Raw genomic sequence first — 15,337 nt, 5'->3', positions numbered from 1 at the left:
TGTTATTTTGGATACAGTTATTATTAATGTACATATTTACTTATTCAGTAAATATTTATTGGATGCCCACTCTTCTAGATACTGGTAATACATTATTGAAAAAGAGCTTCTATCTACTGGAAGACACCAAAAGCAATTAAATATATGAATATGATTTTAGGTAAAGAGAAAAGAAACCTGAATAAATGAAAGATCAAGCCATGCCAAGATTTGGTAGGCAAATTTTCCAGGCAGAGGAAATAGCTTCTCAACCCTTGTGGCTAAATAAGAAATCAGGATATTGCAGGCATCCGAAGCATCTGGAGCAAAGTGATAACAGTACAGGTTACATATTGAAAAAAAATTATAGACAGGCAAAACAGTATGGAGACTCATGTAGTAACCCTAGTGAAAAATAATGAGAAAATAGATTAGATAAGTAAATATAAGAAGAAGGGAATAGCTCCAAGAGCTGTTTCCAAAGCTAAATTGGGATACTTTAGTGACTAAATTATACATGGAGAGTAACAGAATGGGGATAATTTCAAGATGCCTTAGAAGTTTCTGGTTTAATGTAAGTAAGGGAATAGAAAATTCTGGAGAAATACAGATTTGGAGATAAAATAATGAATTCTAGTTTGGATATGCTGTGCTTGGCATGCCTAAGACATTTACAGACTTCTAGAAAGCCTCTGGAACCTGGGTAGATATCTGGACTATAGGTTAAAATCTAAAAAGTAGTCCCCAGATGAGCAGTGATTGGCAGTTGAAGCTAGAGGGAGGGTGAGCTTTCCTAGAAGACTGAGGAAACTGATCCTTAGCAGGCAGACTGAAAAAGAAAAGCTAATGAAAGAGATGGAAGAAACAACCTAGGAGAAAACAGGTTTCTTCCCCTAAGAATGGGGGAGAGATCCATAGAATCAAATGAGCTGGGAAGTCAAGAAAGATAAGAATTGAGAATCTTCTGTTGGGTGAGGCAATTAGGAGGGCACAACCCATTATAGCATATCTGAAGATGGTCAGCCTGTAGTGGACTGTGAAGTGTGTGCACACTGTAGTCAGATGGTAGGTTAAAAATGCAAATTAGATTATGCTGGTTTCTTACATTCCAAATGTTTAGTCTTCATTCATGCAAGTAATATTTATTATGTGCCTAACCATTCTGTCCAGGCACTTTAATAAGCAATGAGTATTTAGCAGGGAATAAGAAAGCACTTTAATAAGCAATGGGTATTTAGCAGGGAATAAGAAAGGGAATAATTAGACTCCTGTCCTCCTGGATCAGGTCCATGCACCTCGCTCCTCTGGTTCTTTACTAGTCTCCTGACTCCTAGAATACATTCAGGTTAAATGACAAAACATCTTAAAACTTACTCTCATTTCTTCCATGTGCCTCTTCCTCTTCCAAACCTCTGAGGAGATGGAAAGAAATGTACTAAGTGCACCCTACATGGGTACATAGATAACTATGATATGAAAAGAACATGGGTACCTGGAAGGCCCAGACACCTCTGAGGTTACCAGTCTCCCTTTTTTCAATCATGTGCTGAAGAGATAGGAGAGGCCTTGGGGTATTGGTGAAGTAGCCCCTGAGAAAAGTGTGAAATGAAACTGATCATGAAAAATGAGGAAGACTGTGAGCATGACACAAGAGAACTTGAGGCTCAAGGCAGAGCTGCTGCCCCAAAAAATGCTGTTAACAAATGGCGGCAGGGTTGGGGTCGGCGGGGGGGGGGGGGGGGCGTTGATAGCATGAAAGTGGAAAGCGGTGCAACCTAGGGGAAAAGGAAACATGAGAGGCAGCACAAAGAGAATAAATTTCGAGTTTTTGTATTTTCTCTCTTCTCTTAACATCCTTAATATTTACTCTTTGGTGTTACTGAAAATAGTATGAATTATTATTGTGCAATTTCTGGAGTCTCCGTGGGTTCTCAGGATATTTACTCTAAAGTATTTACCATTCAGAATTATTATGTATATATATTGATAAGAGAAAAAGAACTAAGTGTGACTGTAACAAATAGGAACAAGATGACATGCTCTGGTAGCCCTGTGAATCTCTGTGTTCAAGCAGCACTGGGGCTAATTGGGATCACCAGCTTATATTCTGCCAGAGTATACTTCCCTATTTACAACAGAGAATATACTTCGTCTGTATTCAGGAGGAATTTATTCTTGTTCTTTCCATGTTTAAGTATCTGGGTTTTCTCAAGGTCGTGCAGAAAATGACCTTCCTAGATCTGTCTCTAACTTAAATGTTTCCTTCCTGCGGCTCTCTCCTCTCCCTAACCAGTCTCCTAATTATTGGGTAGACTGTAATAAGATGGAACAGGTTAAAAATTCTAGTAACAAGAATGTGAAGATAACACTGTAAACTGTAAGAACTAGGAGAGAAAAAGGAATATAAATACAACTTTATGCATACATAATATTGTCTTTTAATATCTCAAAATCAAATCGAATAGAATTATCTAGATGGTGAAACCTTACTCATTTCCAAAAATAAAAATTCCTGCCAAATCATTCATGATGCAATTTTTTTCTGGCAAAAAGTTTGATGATGCTAAATTCTATCTAATAGAACTGAATAAGAACTGTTCTGCAAGACTGAAAGTTCAGGCAATCAGCCATTCCTCAGGAAACTTCACTGGCTTCCTGATGGTCTTTTTAGCTACAGACCAGTGAAAGTCTTTTTTTTTTTTTTTTTTTTTTTTTTTTTGGATTTAATGTCTGATCTTATTTATTTGTCACTCAGAAAATTTCATTTTTGACTGGACTCAGACTTAGAGGTAGAAGCTCTCAGCGAGGACGGCCTCCGTCTCTTGGCAATCTGTTCCTGGCGTTTTTCTTTGGCCTCCTTCATTCTCTTGGCCAAAAGTTTAGCAGATTCTGCAGCCTCTTCCTTGTTTTTCTCAGTGCGCCGCTTCTTCAGAGCAACACGCCGACGTTTCTGTTGGAGGACACGTGGAGTAACGAGACGCCGTATCTTGGGCGCTTTGGTTCTAGGTTTCTTACCTTCTTTGTTTAAGGGCTTTCTCACAACATACTGGCGGACATCATCTTCTTTAGAGAGATTGAAGAGTTTGCGGATTCTGCTGGCTCTTTTGGGCCCCAGGCGTCGAGGCACAGTAGTATCAGTGAGTCCAGGAATATCCTTCTCCCCTTTCTTTACAATGACCAAGTTGAGAACACTGAGATTGGTATCCACGATGCAACCCCGAACAGATTTGCGCTTTCTCTCTCCCGTCCTCCTTGGTCTGTAGCAGGAATGCCCCTTACTCAGCAGCAGGCGGACACGGCCATGGGTCAAGACACCCTGCTTCATGGGGAAGCCTTGTTTGTCATTGCCACCACGGATTCGGACCACATAACCCTTCCATTCTTCACCGAGGGCGTCCGCAGCAACTTCTGTGGCCATATGCTTCTCATAAAAGGTTCGAAGTTTGCGTTCATCGTCCACTTCAATGAGTTTCTGGCAGCCAGTAGCTGGGAAAGAGATGTTCAGCTTCATCCTGAAGCAGCCTCTAGTCTTTTTTTCTTTTTAAAGATTTTATTTATTTATTTGACAGAGAGAGAGATCACAAGTAGGCAGAGAGAAGAGATGGGGAAACAGGCTCCCCGCCAAGCAGAGAGCCTGATGCAGGGCTCCATCTCAGGACCCTGAGATATGACCAGAATGGAAGGCAGAGGCTGCATCCACTGAGCCACCCAGGCACCCCCTAGACCAGTATAAGTCTTAATTACTGAAAATGATTATCCTTGCATATGTGACTGATAATAAAAAATTATTCATAAAGTTATTGAATAGAAATCTAGCAAGCTCCTTATTTAATCTCATGATGAATATTTTAATGCTTATTTTATTGTTGTTGGGATACATTACTCTGACTTTTCTCTAATTTTCATTTAGATATAATTTCAGACTTACAAAAAAAGTTGTGAAAATAATACAGTTCCCATAAAACTTTACTCAGTTTCTCTGATGCTACTGTTTTACATAACCATAGGACTATTATCAAAGCCAGGAAATAAATATCAGTAGAGAACTATTTACTAAACTACAGAATTTTATTCAGATTCTCTCAGCATTTTCACGACTGTCCTCATCTGTCCAGAATCCATCCAAGCTCCCACATTGCACTCACTTATCACATCTCCTCAGTATCTTCCAATCTGTGACAATTCTTCGGGTTTCCCTTGTTTCTCATGACCCTGATGCTTTTCAAGAGCACTAGTCAGTTGCTTTGTAGAACGTCTCTCAGTCTGGGTGTGTCTATTGTTTTTCCATAATTTGATTTGCAGTTATGTGTTTTTGGCAGGAGTATCACGTAAGTTATGTACCTTTCTGAGTGCATTGTATTGGAGGAAACATGATGTCCATATGCCTTCCTGGGGTGTTAGCATGGATCACTTGGTTAAGGTGATGTCTTCTAGATTAGCTACTGTAGAGTTACTTTTCCCTTTTTGTAATTAGTATATATGTGGGTAGAGATAATTTACACTATACAAATATCCTGTTTTGCCTCAAACTTTTCCATAGTACTTTTATCATCCATAGTAGATCTTGCCTACAAAAATTATTACCTTTGTATTCTAATGGTGATTATTCTGTTTCTCTATTTTTTCTACATTTTTAAATCAGAATACTTCTTTCAGGAAGAGTTATATTTCAGAATATTCTATTAATTGAATTATATAGTATGAAGCCTTTTGAGTCTGGCTCCTTTCTTGTAACAGAAGGCACTTGAGATTCATTCATGTTTATTGTTGTTACTGTTGAGCAGTTTTTCTTTGTATGGATGTATCATAGTTTGGGTATGTATTCAATGGTTAAAGGACATCTCGTTGGCTTCTAGTTTAGGTGATTATTAGTAAAACTGCTTTGGGATGCTTGGATGGCTCAGTCAGTTAAGCCTCTGCCTTTGGCTCGGGTCATGATCTCAGGGTCCTGGGATAGAGTCCCATATCGCGGTCCCTGCTCAGTGGGGAGTCTGCTTCTCCTTCTCTCTCTGCTCTCCCCCTGCTTGTTCTCTCTCTCAAATAAATAAATAAAATATTAAAAAATCAAACAATCAATCAATCAATCAATCAGCACATCAATGCACAGGTTTTTATGTGAACACACTTTTACATTTCCCTTGGGTGAATAAGTATGAAATGACTAGATCAGATGGTAAATATGGGTTCAGTTTTATAAGAAACTACCAAAATATTTTCCAAACTGAGTATGCCATTTTACATTCTCACTAGTAGTTATAGGTTTCAGTTGTTCTGTGCTACTGACAATACTGGGTATTATAACTTTAAAAAAAAAAAAAATGAGCGATTCTAGTGAGCCAATATTGGTCTCTTACTGTCATTTTAACTTGCATTCCTTAATGACTATTAATTTTGATCATCTTTTCATATGTTTATTGGCTATCCATATATATCTTCTGGGTGAAGTATATCTTTGGATTTTTACTCATTTTTTCCATTGGGTTAGTTTTTTCTCAATGTCGATTTTTTGAAGTTTAAAAAAAAAATATTTTCTAGGTATAGTTCTTTATCAGATATGTGATTTGTAGGGAACCTGGATGGCTCAGTCAGTTAAGCATCTGCTTTCAGCTCAGGTCATGACCCCAGGATCCTAGGATCAAGCCCCCATTGGGCTCCCTGAGAACCGGCTTCTCCCTTCCTCTATAGCTCCCCCTGCTTGTGCTCTCTCTCACACACACTCTCTCTCCCTCAAATAAATAGATAATTTTTTAAAAATGTGGTTTGTAGATATTTTTCGAGATCATAGCTTGGTAGTTTGTTCTTTTTTTTTTTAATTCTATGAATAGTGTCTTTAACAGAGTAACCTTTTTAAGAGTTTGGTCATATCTAATTTATGCATTTATGTTTTTTTTTTTCTTTTATGGATTATGCTTCCTAGTATGATATCTAAAAAACTACCTAGGCGCATCTCAGTGGCTCAGTCCTTTAAGCAGTTAAGTATCTGCCTTCAGCTCAGACCATGATCTCGGGGTCCTGGGATGAGCCCATGTTGGGCCCAGCACTCAGTGGGGAATCTGGTAGTTCCTCTCCCTTTGCCCCTCTCCCTGCTCTCTAGCACGCATGCGTTTGCTCTCCAAATAAATAAAATCTTTTAAAAAAAATGAATAAAAACTATACCCAACCCAAAGTCACAAGGATTTTCTCTTCTGTCCTCTATAAGTTTTATAGCTTTGCACTTTACCTGTAAGTCACTGATCCATTTTGAGTTTATTTTTGTATTAAATGTAAGGTATGAGCCAAGGTTCTTTTTTTAATTTTCATATTAACCATATCATCACCACTTGTTGAGTTAGGTTTTTGTTTGTTTGTTATGTGAAATTGCTTTTACTCTTTTTTTTGTTTGTTTGTTTCCTTAGGATTTTCCTAAAATCCTTCAATGGCTTTCCTTCACCCCGAGAACAAAATTAGAAATTTAGAATACAGAAATTCAAGGTTCTGTATGATTGGCCCCTGATTACAATATATCTTCTCTTCTACTCCTGTATAATCTGTTAATAGTGAGCCATTAGTAATTCCTCCAAACAGATCATGCTGTTTCTTATTTCACATATTTGATCATAGTTGGCCTTCTTTATGAGAAATTCCCCCCCCTCACCCCCACCACCCTTTACTCAGCCAGCAAACCCTACTTCTAAGGGGATGATTCCACTTAAATGAAACATCATTTCTTATCTCTGAGGTGGTTTAGACATCTGCACTGCACTTAACATGTACTGTAATCACCATTTATATGCATGGCCCGGAAGTCTGGTATATTCTTAGCCCTTACACCATAATATTAGGCCCTAGCACCCTTCTGCAATGCCCCTGGGGTTTTTCTGGGACAATCCCACCTGTTTGTTAACTGTTACCTGTTGGGCTCACTCTTACCTACAGGCTACCTGCCACAGCTCTTGTATAGCCTTCCCCAGCCCAGCAATTGCCCAATAGTAGACCAAAACAATCTTGTCATTCATGCACTTATCTGAGATCTTCCAAGATCCCTGATGTTGCTGGACCCTGTGCTGAGTAAAGCAAGGAAATGGGCTTTCTCTATCTCCCTGATCCCTCAGTTTTTCATTTAGATACCAAAGCTGCTCTCATGTACTATAAGCAGCCAGAATCTCTGTGGACCATTTTCACTTGGTTTATGATAACCCTAAATTTCCTGATAATAAAAGATTAAGCTATGTACCAGCTACCTTGTTTTCTCCACTTAATCTTGATTTTCTATCCTAGCTCTACTCAACTCTTCCCTCGATCTCCCTCCTCCTCCCAAATTTCTAATATATAGCCCCTCCTATATATTTTAAACTTATTTGCTTTTGAATAGAAGGGGAGATCCTTCATATTGGAATGGGCATTTGGAGGAACCCATGATCTGTTGAGGACAGTCTGTCTTGCTTATTGTGGTGCCCAGCATGGTGCTAAACATAGAGTAAACTGTAAGTACATGTGGGTGAAAGAAAATGGTAAGAAAAGAAGGAAAGGAAGGAAAGGGTAAGATAGAAGAAAAAGAAGAGAAAGAAAAGGTAAAGAAGGAACCTAATTTTTCAGACATCAAGCTGAATTCTTAATTTGAACACTCTGATGTCAGTCACATTTATATGAAATTGGCAGCTTTTGTCATAATTGTGCTTCTCTGTTCTTTGGTAGTTTCTCCTTTCTCTGAACAGCAATCATATTTTTTAGCTATTCTTACCCTCGGAGATGTTACTACTTACTACATTGCATTATAATTATTTAGGTGCATGTCTTTTTCTACTATAGATCAGAATCAACTTGAAAGTAGGACCACGATTAATTCATCTTTATGTACTTATACATTACCTAGTTGGTGTCTTCTATGTCATAGCACTCAGTCCCAACTTTGGAATGGATAAAGAAATATGCTAGTATGTTTCCTTTTCCTGAGAAATAAAAGTAGGCACGACTTAGTCCACCCATGATTGAGATACAGAAACAATGATGTGAATTTATTGACATTTTTATTAGGTTACATCAGTCACTGCGAGTGAATTTATTCACTTTCCACTCATCACAAATGTCAACCAAAGACATCAATGATTTTTTTTCTCCTTTTCATTCAGATGCAATGGCTATTTCAGGATTCTTAGCCCTGAAAGTAATGCATTGACCTTTCCCCTAAACATTAGTGACATGATTTTCCTGAAGTAAGTTCAGTTTTCATTTTGGCATAGCCATATATCATATGAGACATGCCACTGTATTTGGTACAACAGTCCATAAATACAAAAAACAATAGCACCTCCATGACTCTATCAGCATTTCATGAAACTAATCACTGAAGTATTCCATTACACTGAAATGAAAGTATACAAAAAGGCTTTCCATTAGCTACAGTTTCTGTGATTTAATGATTTCTTTAATATAGGTTATGTATCATTATAAGAAATCCCAGGATATTCCCAGGGGGAAAACAGGTCTAGAGAAAAATATAAGGTTGCTGCAGAAACTCAAGCATATAGAGGGGCCAGTTAAAGAAAGGAAGAATCAAGGGTGAGCCTAGGGGGTTTACTAGTTTGTTCCAAAAAATGGAGAAAGTTGTCATTTCCCTAAAAGAGGATTTATAATTCATATAACTACTTCTTACATTTTGGCTAAATAAATTCAATAAAACAAAAACAAAATGTTCCCTTATGTCAGTTCCAATGTTCCAAATTTGTCTGCCTAAATGGAACAATATTCCTTGGTCATAGAGTTGACTGGTAACAGATTCAGAAAATATTTCATATTACCTCCAAGTAAAACATTTGGAAGACTACGCTTATCACATGATGAAAGCTTTAGTTATACAACATGGAAAGCTTACAATTACTATTTCTTATAAGATGAAACAAATGAAACAGTTCCTCTAGTTAAAATAATATTACCACTCATGTGTTATATTCGTGAGGTTTTAGCTACAGGGAAATGCTCAGTAGCTAACAAGACCCACCCTCAGTCTAACTATAGATGCCTACCCTTCTTACTAATTAAGAAATTGAGAACTGGCCAGAAAAGCAGAAAGAAAAAAAGATTAGTAGGGAAGTTACTGTGAATGGAGCAAACCTCTCTCTAAATCAAATTCGAATTCCTTCAAAAGCTTATGAGGAACCCAGTTGTAAATTTAATGGCTGAAGGGTGTATTTTTTACTGGTGTTAAAATATCTCCTTTATAATAGGAGAAAAACTTTCTTTTTAAAAGATAATGTTATTCACAGACATTATGACAAATGACACACTACAATTTAGAATCTCGATGTCAATCATGGAAAGACAAAGCAAACCTATATCAAACATTAACTTCAATGGGGACAATTAGAGGTGAGTATGGCCATAAATTCTAGTTTTGTTGATTCCAAATATTGTCCAGAAAGCACCTTCTCATTGATACAGAAACAATAAAACACTGAGTATCTAGTTATAAAGACCATATGCTGGTATCATAATAATGTAAATCTTTCATAAAAACAAAGTGATCTATTACAATCTTTTAGAAAGCAGAGGTATTCTTTGCTTTACACCATTTCAGCTTTCAAAAATTTTCACAGAAAGCCTCTATTTTCTGTTACTGAAGGAAATCTGTATTCTGATTTTCAAAAGCCATTAACTTCTTTTTGTTTGTTTGGTTTTTTTTAATGTCTCATAACATTTTTATTGGCCAAAATTGAACTTCATCCTGCAAAAACATTACTCCCAATAGTGAAGTTATAGTTAAATGAACACACTAGGGAACATGTTAATATCTACTTTGTGACTCTCTCATACTTTAAATAAAGCAGTTTTTTCTAACTTTAATGCAATCGCCTTGACCTACTCTTTTTGCTTGTTGCCTTACCACAACCTATTTTTCACACCAGAGTGATTTAAAGGAAAAAAAAAATGTGTAAACTGCACTTAGGAAAAAAAAATCCAAAGTCTTTACTTTGGCCTGCAATGCCTTTAATTGTCTAGACCCTGCTTGCTTCTTAAATGTTGTCTTCTACTTCCGTCCCCTCCTATTGTCCATGTGTAGACCATCCTGGCCATCTTAGGACCATCCAGACCATCTGTGTGCCTTGAACACACCAAGGTCACTGCTGCCTCAGGGCCCCAAATGTTCTCCTTCACAGCTATCACAGTCCCAATATCCTCACTAGACTGCCATCTGCAGAACCCTACCTCCGTCCCCCAGATATTCATTGTCCTATATCTCTATGTTCTTCCCTTCTACATATAATCATATAAAATCATGTAGGCTTCATTCTGATGTGCTTAAGGTATTGTACACCAAGGAAAGTTCCGGCATATACAGAAGTAAACACTCAACAGAGAGTTGCTTTATAAATTAATGAACCATTTTGAGCAATGATATCATTAAAACAATACCATACTAGCATTTCTGGAATCCTCATTTTTACTCATGCCTTTATTTTGGCATGTTACCAAATACAGATTGTTAAGACCAAGTAGATTATTCAGTCTAAAACTTAAAATGTAAACTAAAGCATATTCTGTAAAATATTTTTATAATGCATCAAATTGGATGTACTAAGATTATCTATTTATAATTATTTATAAACCAAGCATATAATTAATATAAATTCTCTGGCATTGGGATTATGTAGCAAATAATGGAATTATCAAGCACTGCATATGTTGAGAATTTTATAGAGACATCTTTTCAGTTTAGATGGGTTAGCCTGTTTGCAGTTTAGTTAATAAAAATGAACCTCAAAGAAAAGCTTAAGGCAGGACATTTTTAAAAAGTAAATTAATTTTATAAAGCATATTTATTGGAAAGCAAGGTGAATTTTTTAAATTAAATCATTTCCCAAATAACAAACTTATCATTAACTTAATGGTTTTTTGGTCCAATAAAATTATTTTCTAAACCAAGTTTATTATGGGAGAGAGAACAGACTGAAAATATAGTAGGATTTATTTTTGGATTACAGTTTTAGAATAATTTTGTTTGCTTTCATCTTTGTATTTTGCATATTGTCTGTGCTTCCTAAAATAAACAAATATTGTGTTATTATTTTGTTTCTAGGCTGTAATGAAAAAATCTTTATATTAAATTGAACAATCTTGTGAAATTGCCACTTTTGTAGGTGAGAAATTGTTGAATGTAGGAAATTTCATATGGTTCTACCTAAATGTTAGGTTTCATTTCTAATAACATCAGTTTGCAAGTAATTTGTCCAAGCTATAAATGGAATGTTATGTTTATGCATAAGTTTTTTATAATTGAACCCTTGAAACAATTGAGGGAAATACCTCACCAAATAAAATAGTAAATTAATCTATGACATAAACCCAACTCATCTTAATTTAAGGAAAATAAAAAATATTTGTTGAGTCTCATATCCGAAAAGTATAGTAACCCAAAAACTGCTAGATGCAGGAGCTCAAACAACATTGAAATCACTGAACAATCAACCAATCGATCAGCCAATAGATAGATAAATGCATAGATGACTTTACTTTACTCTGCATGCTCCTTTGGCTTCCTTTTTAAGCAGATTCTTTCTACTTGTTGGAAAGGTGACTCCCTGCAGATCTGTTGACTATGTTGTCCATAGTTGGGCCCCAAGCCCATCTTTAGTGTAATTGTGTCCAGGTGGTTGGAGTTCTCCATCCATTACTGTGTCACATACCACCCCTCTGGAAGGAGAGACTGACAAGAATAGCTTGGAACCAGTAAAGGATATTTTCCAAAAGGAAAGACAACAAAGAAGTAATTGATGTTTACTTTATGGATTAAAAAAAAAAACCTCTAGACAATTAATTTGTTTGGTTTTGATAGTTATGAACGTAACTCTATGTTAGTATGTATAAACTATATATAGCAATAGTAGACACTATCAGATTTGTAGGGTAATTCAAAAAATAACAGACTGGGAAGAAAGTCAGATCTTTTAGGAAAACAAATACATTGTTAACAGCAGCAGTTTAGCGTAACTATGACTATGTTGTTCATTAACTACAATTTTATGTTTTCTTTCAATAGCTGCTTGTAAAGGGAGCTAAGAAAAAAAGTGGATCTTTTTGCTTTTTAAATTTATACTTAAAAAAATTAAAAATATGAAGAATGAAAAGAAATCAACCTGCCTCTAAAAAATTATTGTTAAACATAAAATGTGATTATTCTTCTGCCATCCAGTTCCATCCCCTAGAGTTAATCCCTATTAATCCAGAGATAGGCTTCCTAAATATTCTATGTATATGCCCACATTTCTATCGGTGCCTCTGTATATATTATTTTACACACAGAACTGGAATCATGCTATATAAGTTAGTTTTAATATCTTGTAGTTAGCCATTATATTATTTAATATTAGGTCTGATGATAAGTAACAGAACAACTGTAATCATGGTGGCTTAAATTAAGAGATATATTTATTTATTCTTCACATAAAAGTCTGGTGCGACAGTACAGAGCTTTGTAATAGTTCCATGATTATTAAGGAGCCAGTTTCTTTCTCTCTCATTTTTCCGCTCGCCTCGTCATAGGCCTTCAGTCTCACAATCCAAGATGCCGTCCTTGTTCTCCATGTTCTGTCTACCTCTAGCCAGCAGGAGGGAGGCTGTTGCTGGCTGGTCACATTAAAAACATTCCCTGCTTCCTCCTCTTTCTCTGTCTGCCTCTCTGCCTACTTGTGGTCTCTGTCTGTCAAAAAAATTTTTTAAAAATCTTTAAAAAACATTCCATAAAAGTTGTGCTGAGAACAGCTGCAAGGGAGGCTAGGAAATGCAGTCTTTATCTTAGTGATCATGTTATCTATATTAATTATGCCTTTTTACTTTCTGATATTTTGACATCTGGGATATGCTAATCCTAAAGAGACTGTTCCTCCAGGGCAACTAATTCTCAGAGATGGTAGAGGACTCACTTGCAACTGGGCCTTTCAAATGCAAGCTCATCAATACCTCCTTTATTGAGCTCTCCCATCCCAAACTATTATCCCTCTGTCCTAATCACCCCAGAGCCAGGGATCAGACAACTGGGGCAGGCCCTACACCTTGAAGTCCCCAGAAATCATCTCAACTAGCCAAGTATAAACGTGCTTGGCCATTCCTTGCCTTGCCCACTCCTTCCTGCTAAAACCCCAGCAAAGGTGTGGTTCACATTTTCCCCCTCACTCTTGTTCCCTCTTGACCAATTCTGGTGCTTTTCATGTGGCCCTGTGGAGGTTGCTGTGCCTCCTATTTCTAGGGGTCTTTGAGACTAAAAACATATTTCTGCATGACTGTCATTTTCAGTCTATGTCTTACCACACTTGATCAAAACAAATCCTGGGTACATTTAAAAACATTACAAGATAGTGTCAAATGTTGCACACCACTAAAATCAAAATATTAAAACCCTTGAAAAAAGTGAATTTTACAGTATGTGAAATGCATCTCAATAAAAAAAATTCAAGTGTGCTTTTTTTTTACAGTAGAAAAATGAAATAATAGGTATTGGGGGTCAATAGCCATGCTACAATATTATGTTCCAGATTAATATGTGTAAGTATCTCTCTTTTACATGTCTGCCCTAAGTTACATGGTTATAGTTTATTTTTTCATTTAACAGTACACATATAGAATTCTTCCCTTTTTTTCTTCTTATAAACTGTGCTATATACCACATTATGCTTTTATTATCATAAGATAGATTTCTAGAAGTACAACTCTTAAGTCAAAAGGTAGCTTTTAAAATAGATACTGCAAATTACCTTCCAAAAATTACATCGATTTAGGATCCCCTTAAAAGATAGAATGCTTATTGATTTTTACTTAATTCTACCTGTTATCTATCTTTTTAAAATAATTTTTATCAATCCAATTGGCTATAAAAATACATTATTTTAATTTGCACATCTTTGACTATATATGTTAATCTAGCATTACCATTTTCATCTCTTTCTCTGACAATTGCCTATTCATGTCCCTAACTCTTTAGTAACCTGGAGTATAAAACTCGTTTTTAACCACAGACATTGGTATTAACCTAGAAACTCTGTTCAGAAATGTATAAGATAGTTTCTTCATCTTATATGACCACAAGATATGTCTAAGAAAATGCCATCTTTCTGTTAATCCTAACTGGCTCTCATGTGCCTTTGAGAAACAAAAGTTAATTTTTTTTTAATTAATTTTTTATTTTTTATAAACATATATTTTTATCCCCAGGGGTACAGGTCTGTGAATCACCAGGTTTACACACTTCACAGCACTCACCAAAGCACATACCCTCCCCAATGTCCATAATCACACCCCCTTCTCCCAAACCCCCTCCCCCCAGCAACCCTCAGTTTGTTTTGTGAGATTAAGAGTCATTTATGGTTTGTCTCCCTCCCAATCCCATCTTGTTTCATTTATTCGTCTCCTACCCACTTAAGCCCCCATGTTGCATCACCACCTCCTCATATCAGAGAGATCATAGGATAGTTGTCTTTCCTGCTTGACTTATTTCGCTAAGCATGATACTCTCTAGTTCCATCCATGTTGTCACAAATGACAAGATTTCATTTCTTTTGATGGCTGCATAGTATTCCATTGTGTATATATACCACATCTTCTTGATCCATTCATCTGTTGATGGACATCTAGGTTCTTTCCATAGTTTGGCTATTGTGGACATTGCTGCTATAAACATTCGGGTGCACGTGCCCCTTTGGATCACTACGTTTGTATCTTTAGGGTAAATACCCAATAGTGCACTTGCTGGGTCATAGGGCAGTTCTATTTTCAACATTTTGAGGAACCTCCATGCTGTTTTCCAGAGTGGCTGCACCAGCTTGCATTCCCACCAACAGTGGAGGAGGGTTCCCCTTTCTCCGCATCCTCGCCAGCGTCTGTCATTTCCTGACTTGTTGATTTTAGCCATTCTGACTGGTGTGAGGTGATATCTCATTGTGGTTTTGATTTGTATTTCCCTGAAGCCGAGTGATATGGAGCACTTTTTCATATGTCTGTTGGCCATCTGAGGATGTCTTCTTTGCAGAAATGTCTGTTCATGTCCTCTGCCCATTTCTTGATTGGATTATTTGTTCTTTGGGTGTTGAGTTTGCTAAGTTCTTTATAGATTCTGGACACTAGTCCTTTATCTGATATGTCGTTTGCAAATATCTTCTCCCATTCTGTCAGTTGTCTTTTGATTTTGTTCACTGTTTCCTTTGCTGTGCAAAAGCTTTTGATCTTGATGAAATCCCAATAGTTCATTTTTGCCCTTGCTTTCTTTGCCTTTGGCGTTGTTCCTAGGAAGATGTTGCTGCGGCTGAGGTCGAAGAGGTTGCTGCCTGTGTTCTCCTCAAGGATTTTGATGGATTCCTTTCACACATTGAGGTCCTTCATCCATTTTGAATCT

General features: G+C 36.7%; 2 protein-coding genes across 3 annotated transcripts in view; one reads left to right on the top strand and one right to left on the bottom strand.

Annotated features, from left to right (window-relative positions):
- The window catches only part of EPHA6 (EPH receptor A6), an 876,957-nt gene that overhangs the window by 683,701 nt on the left and 177,919 nt on the right, over positions 1-15,337 (top strand). The gene's annotated exons all lie outside the window — the stretch shown is intronic.
- Positions 2,736-3,501, bottom strand: LOC132010247 (small ribosomal subunit protein eS6-like). Its single transcript, XM_059388167.1, has one exon. It carries the CDS (start codon positions 3,488-3,490, stop codon positions 2,741-2,743), a length of 750 nt encoding a protein of 249 aa, XP_059244150.1. The 5' UTR covers positions 3,491-3,501; the 3' UTR covers positions 2,736-2,740.

The sequence above is a fragment of the Mustela nigripes genome, chromosome 2 (assembly GCF_022355385.1).
Source record: "Mustela nigripes isolate SB6536 chromosome 2, MUSNIG.SB6536, whole genome shotgun sequence".
In the NCBI taxonomy this organism is placed as follows: Eukaryota; Metazoa; Chordata; class Mammalia; order Carnivora; family Mustelidae; genus Mustela; species Mustela nigripes.
Note: the sequence above shows the minus strand (reverse complement) of the source record. Positions and strands in the feature narration are given on the sequence as shown.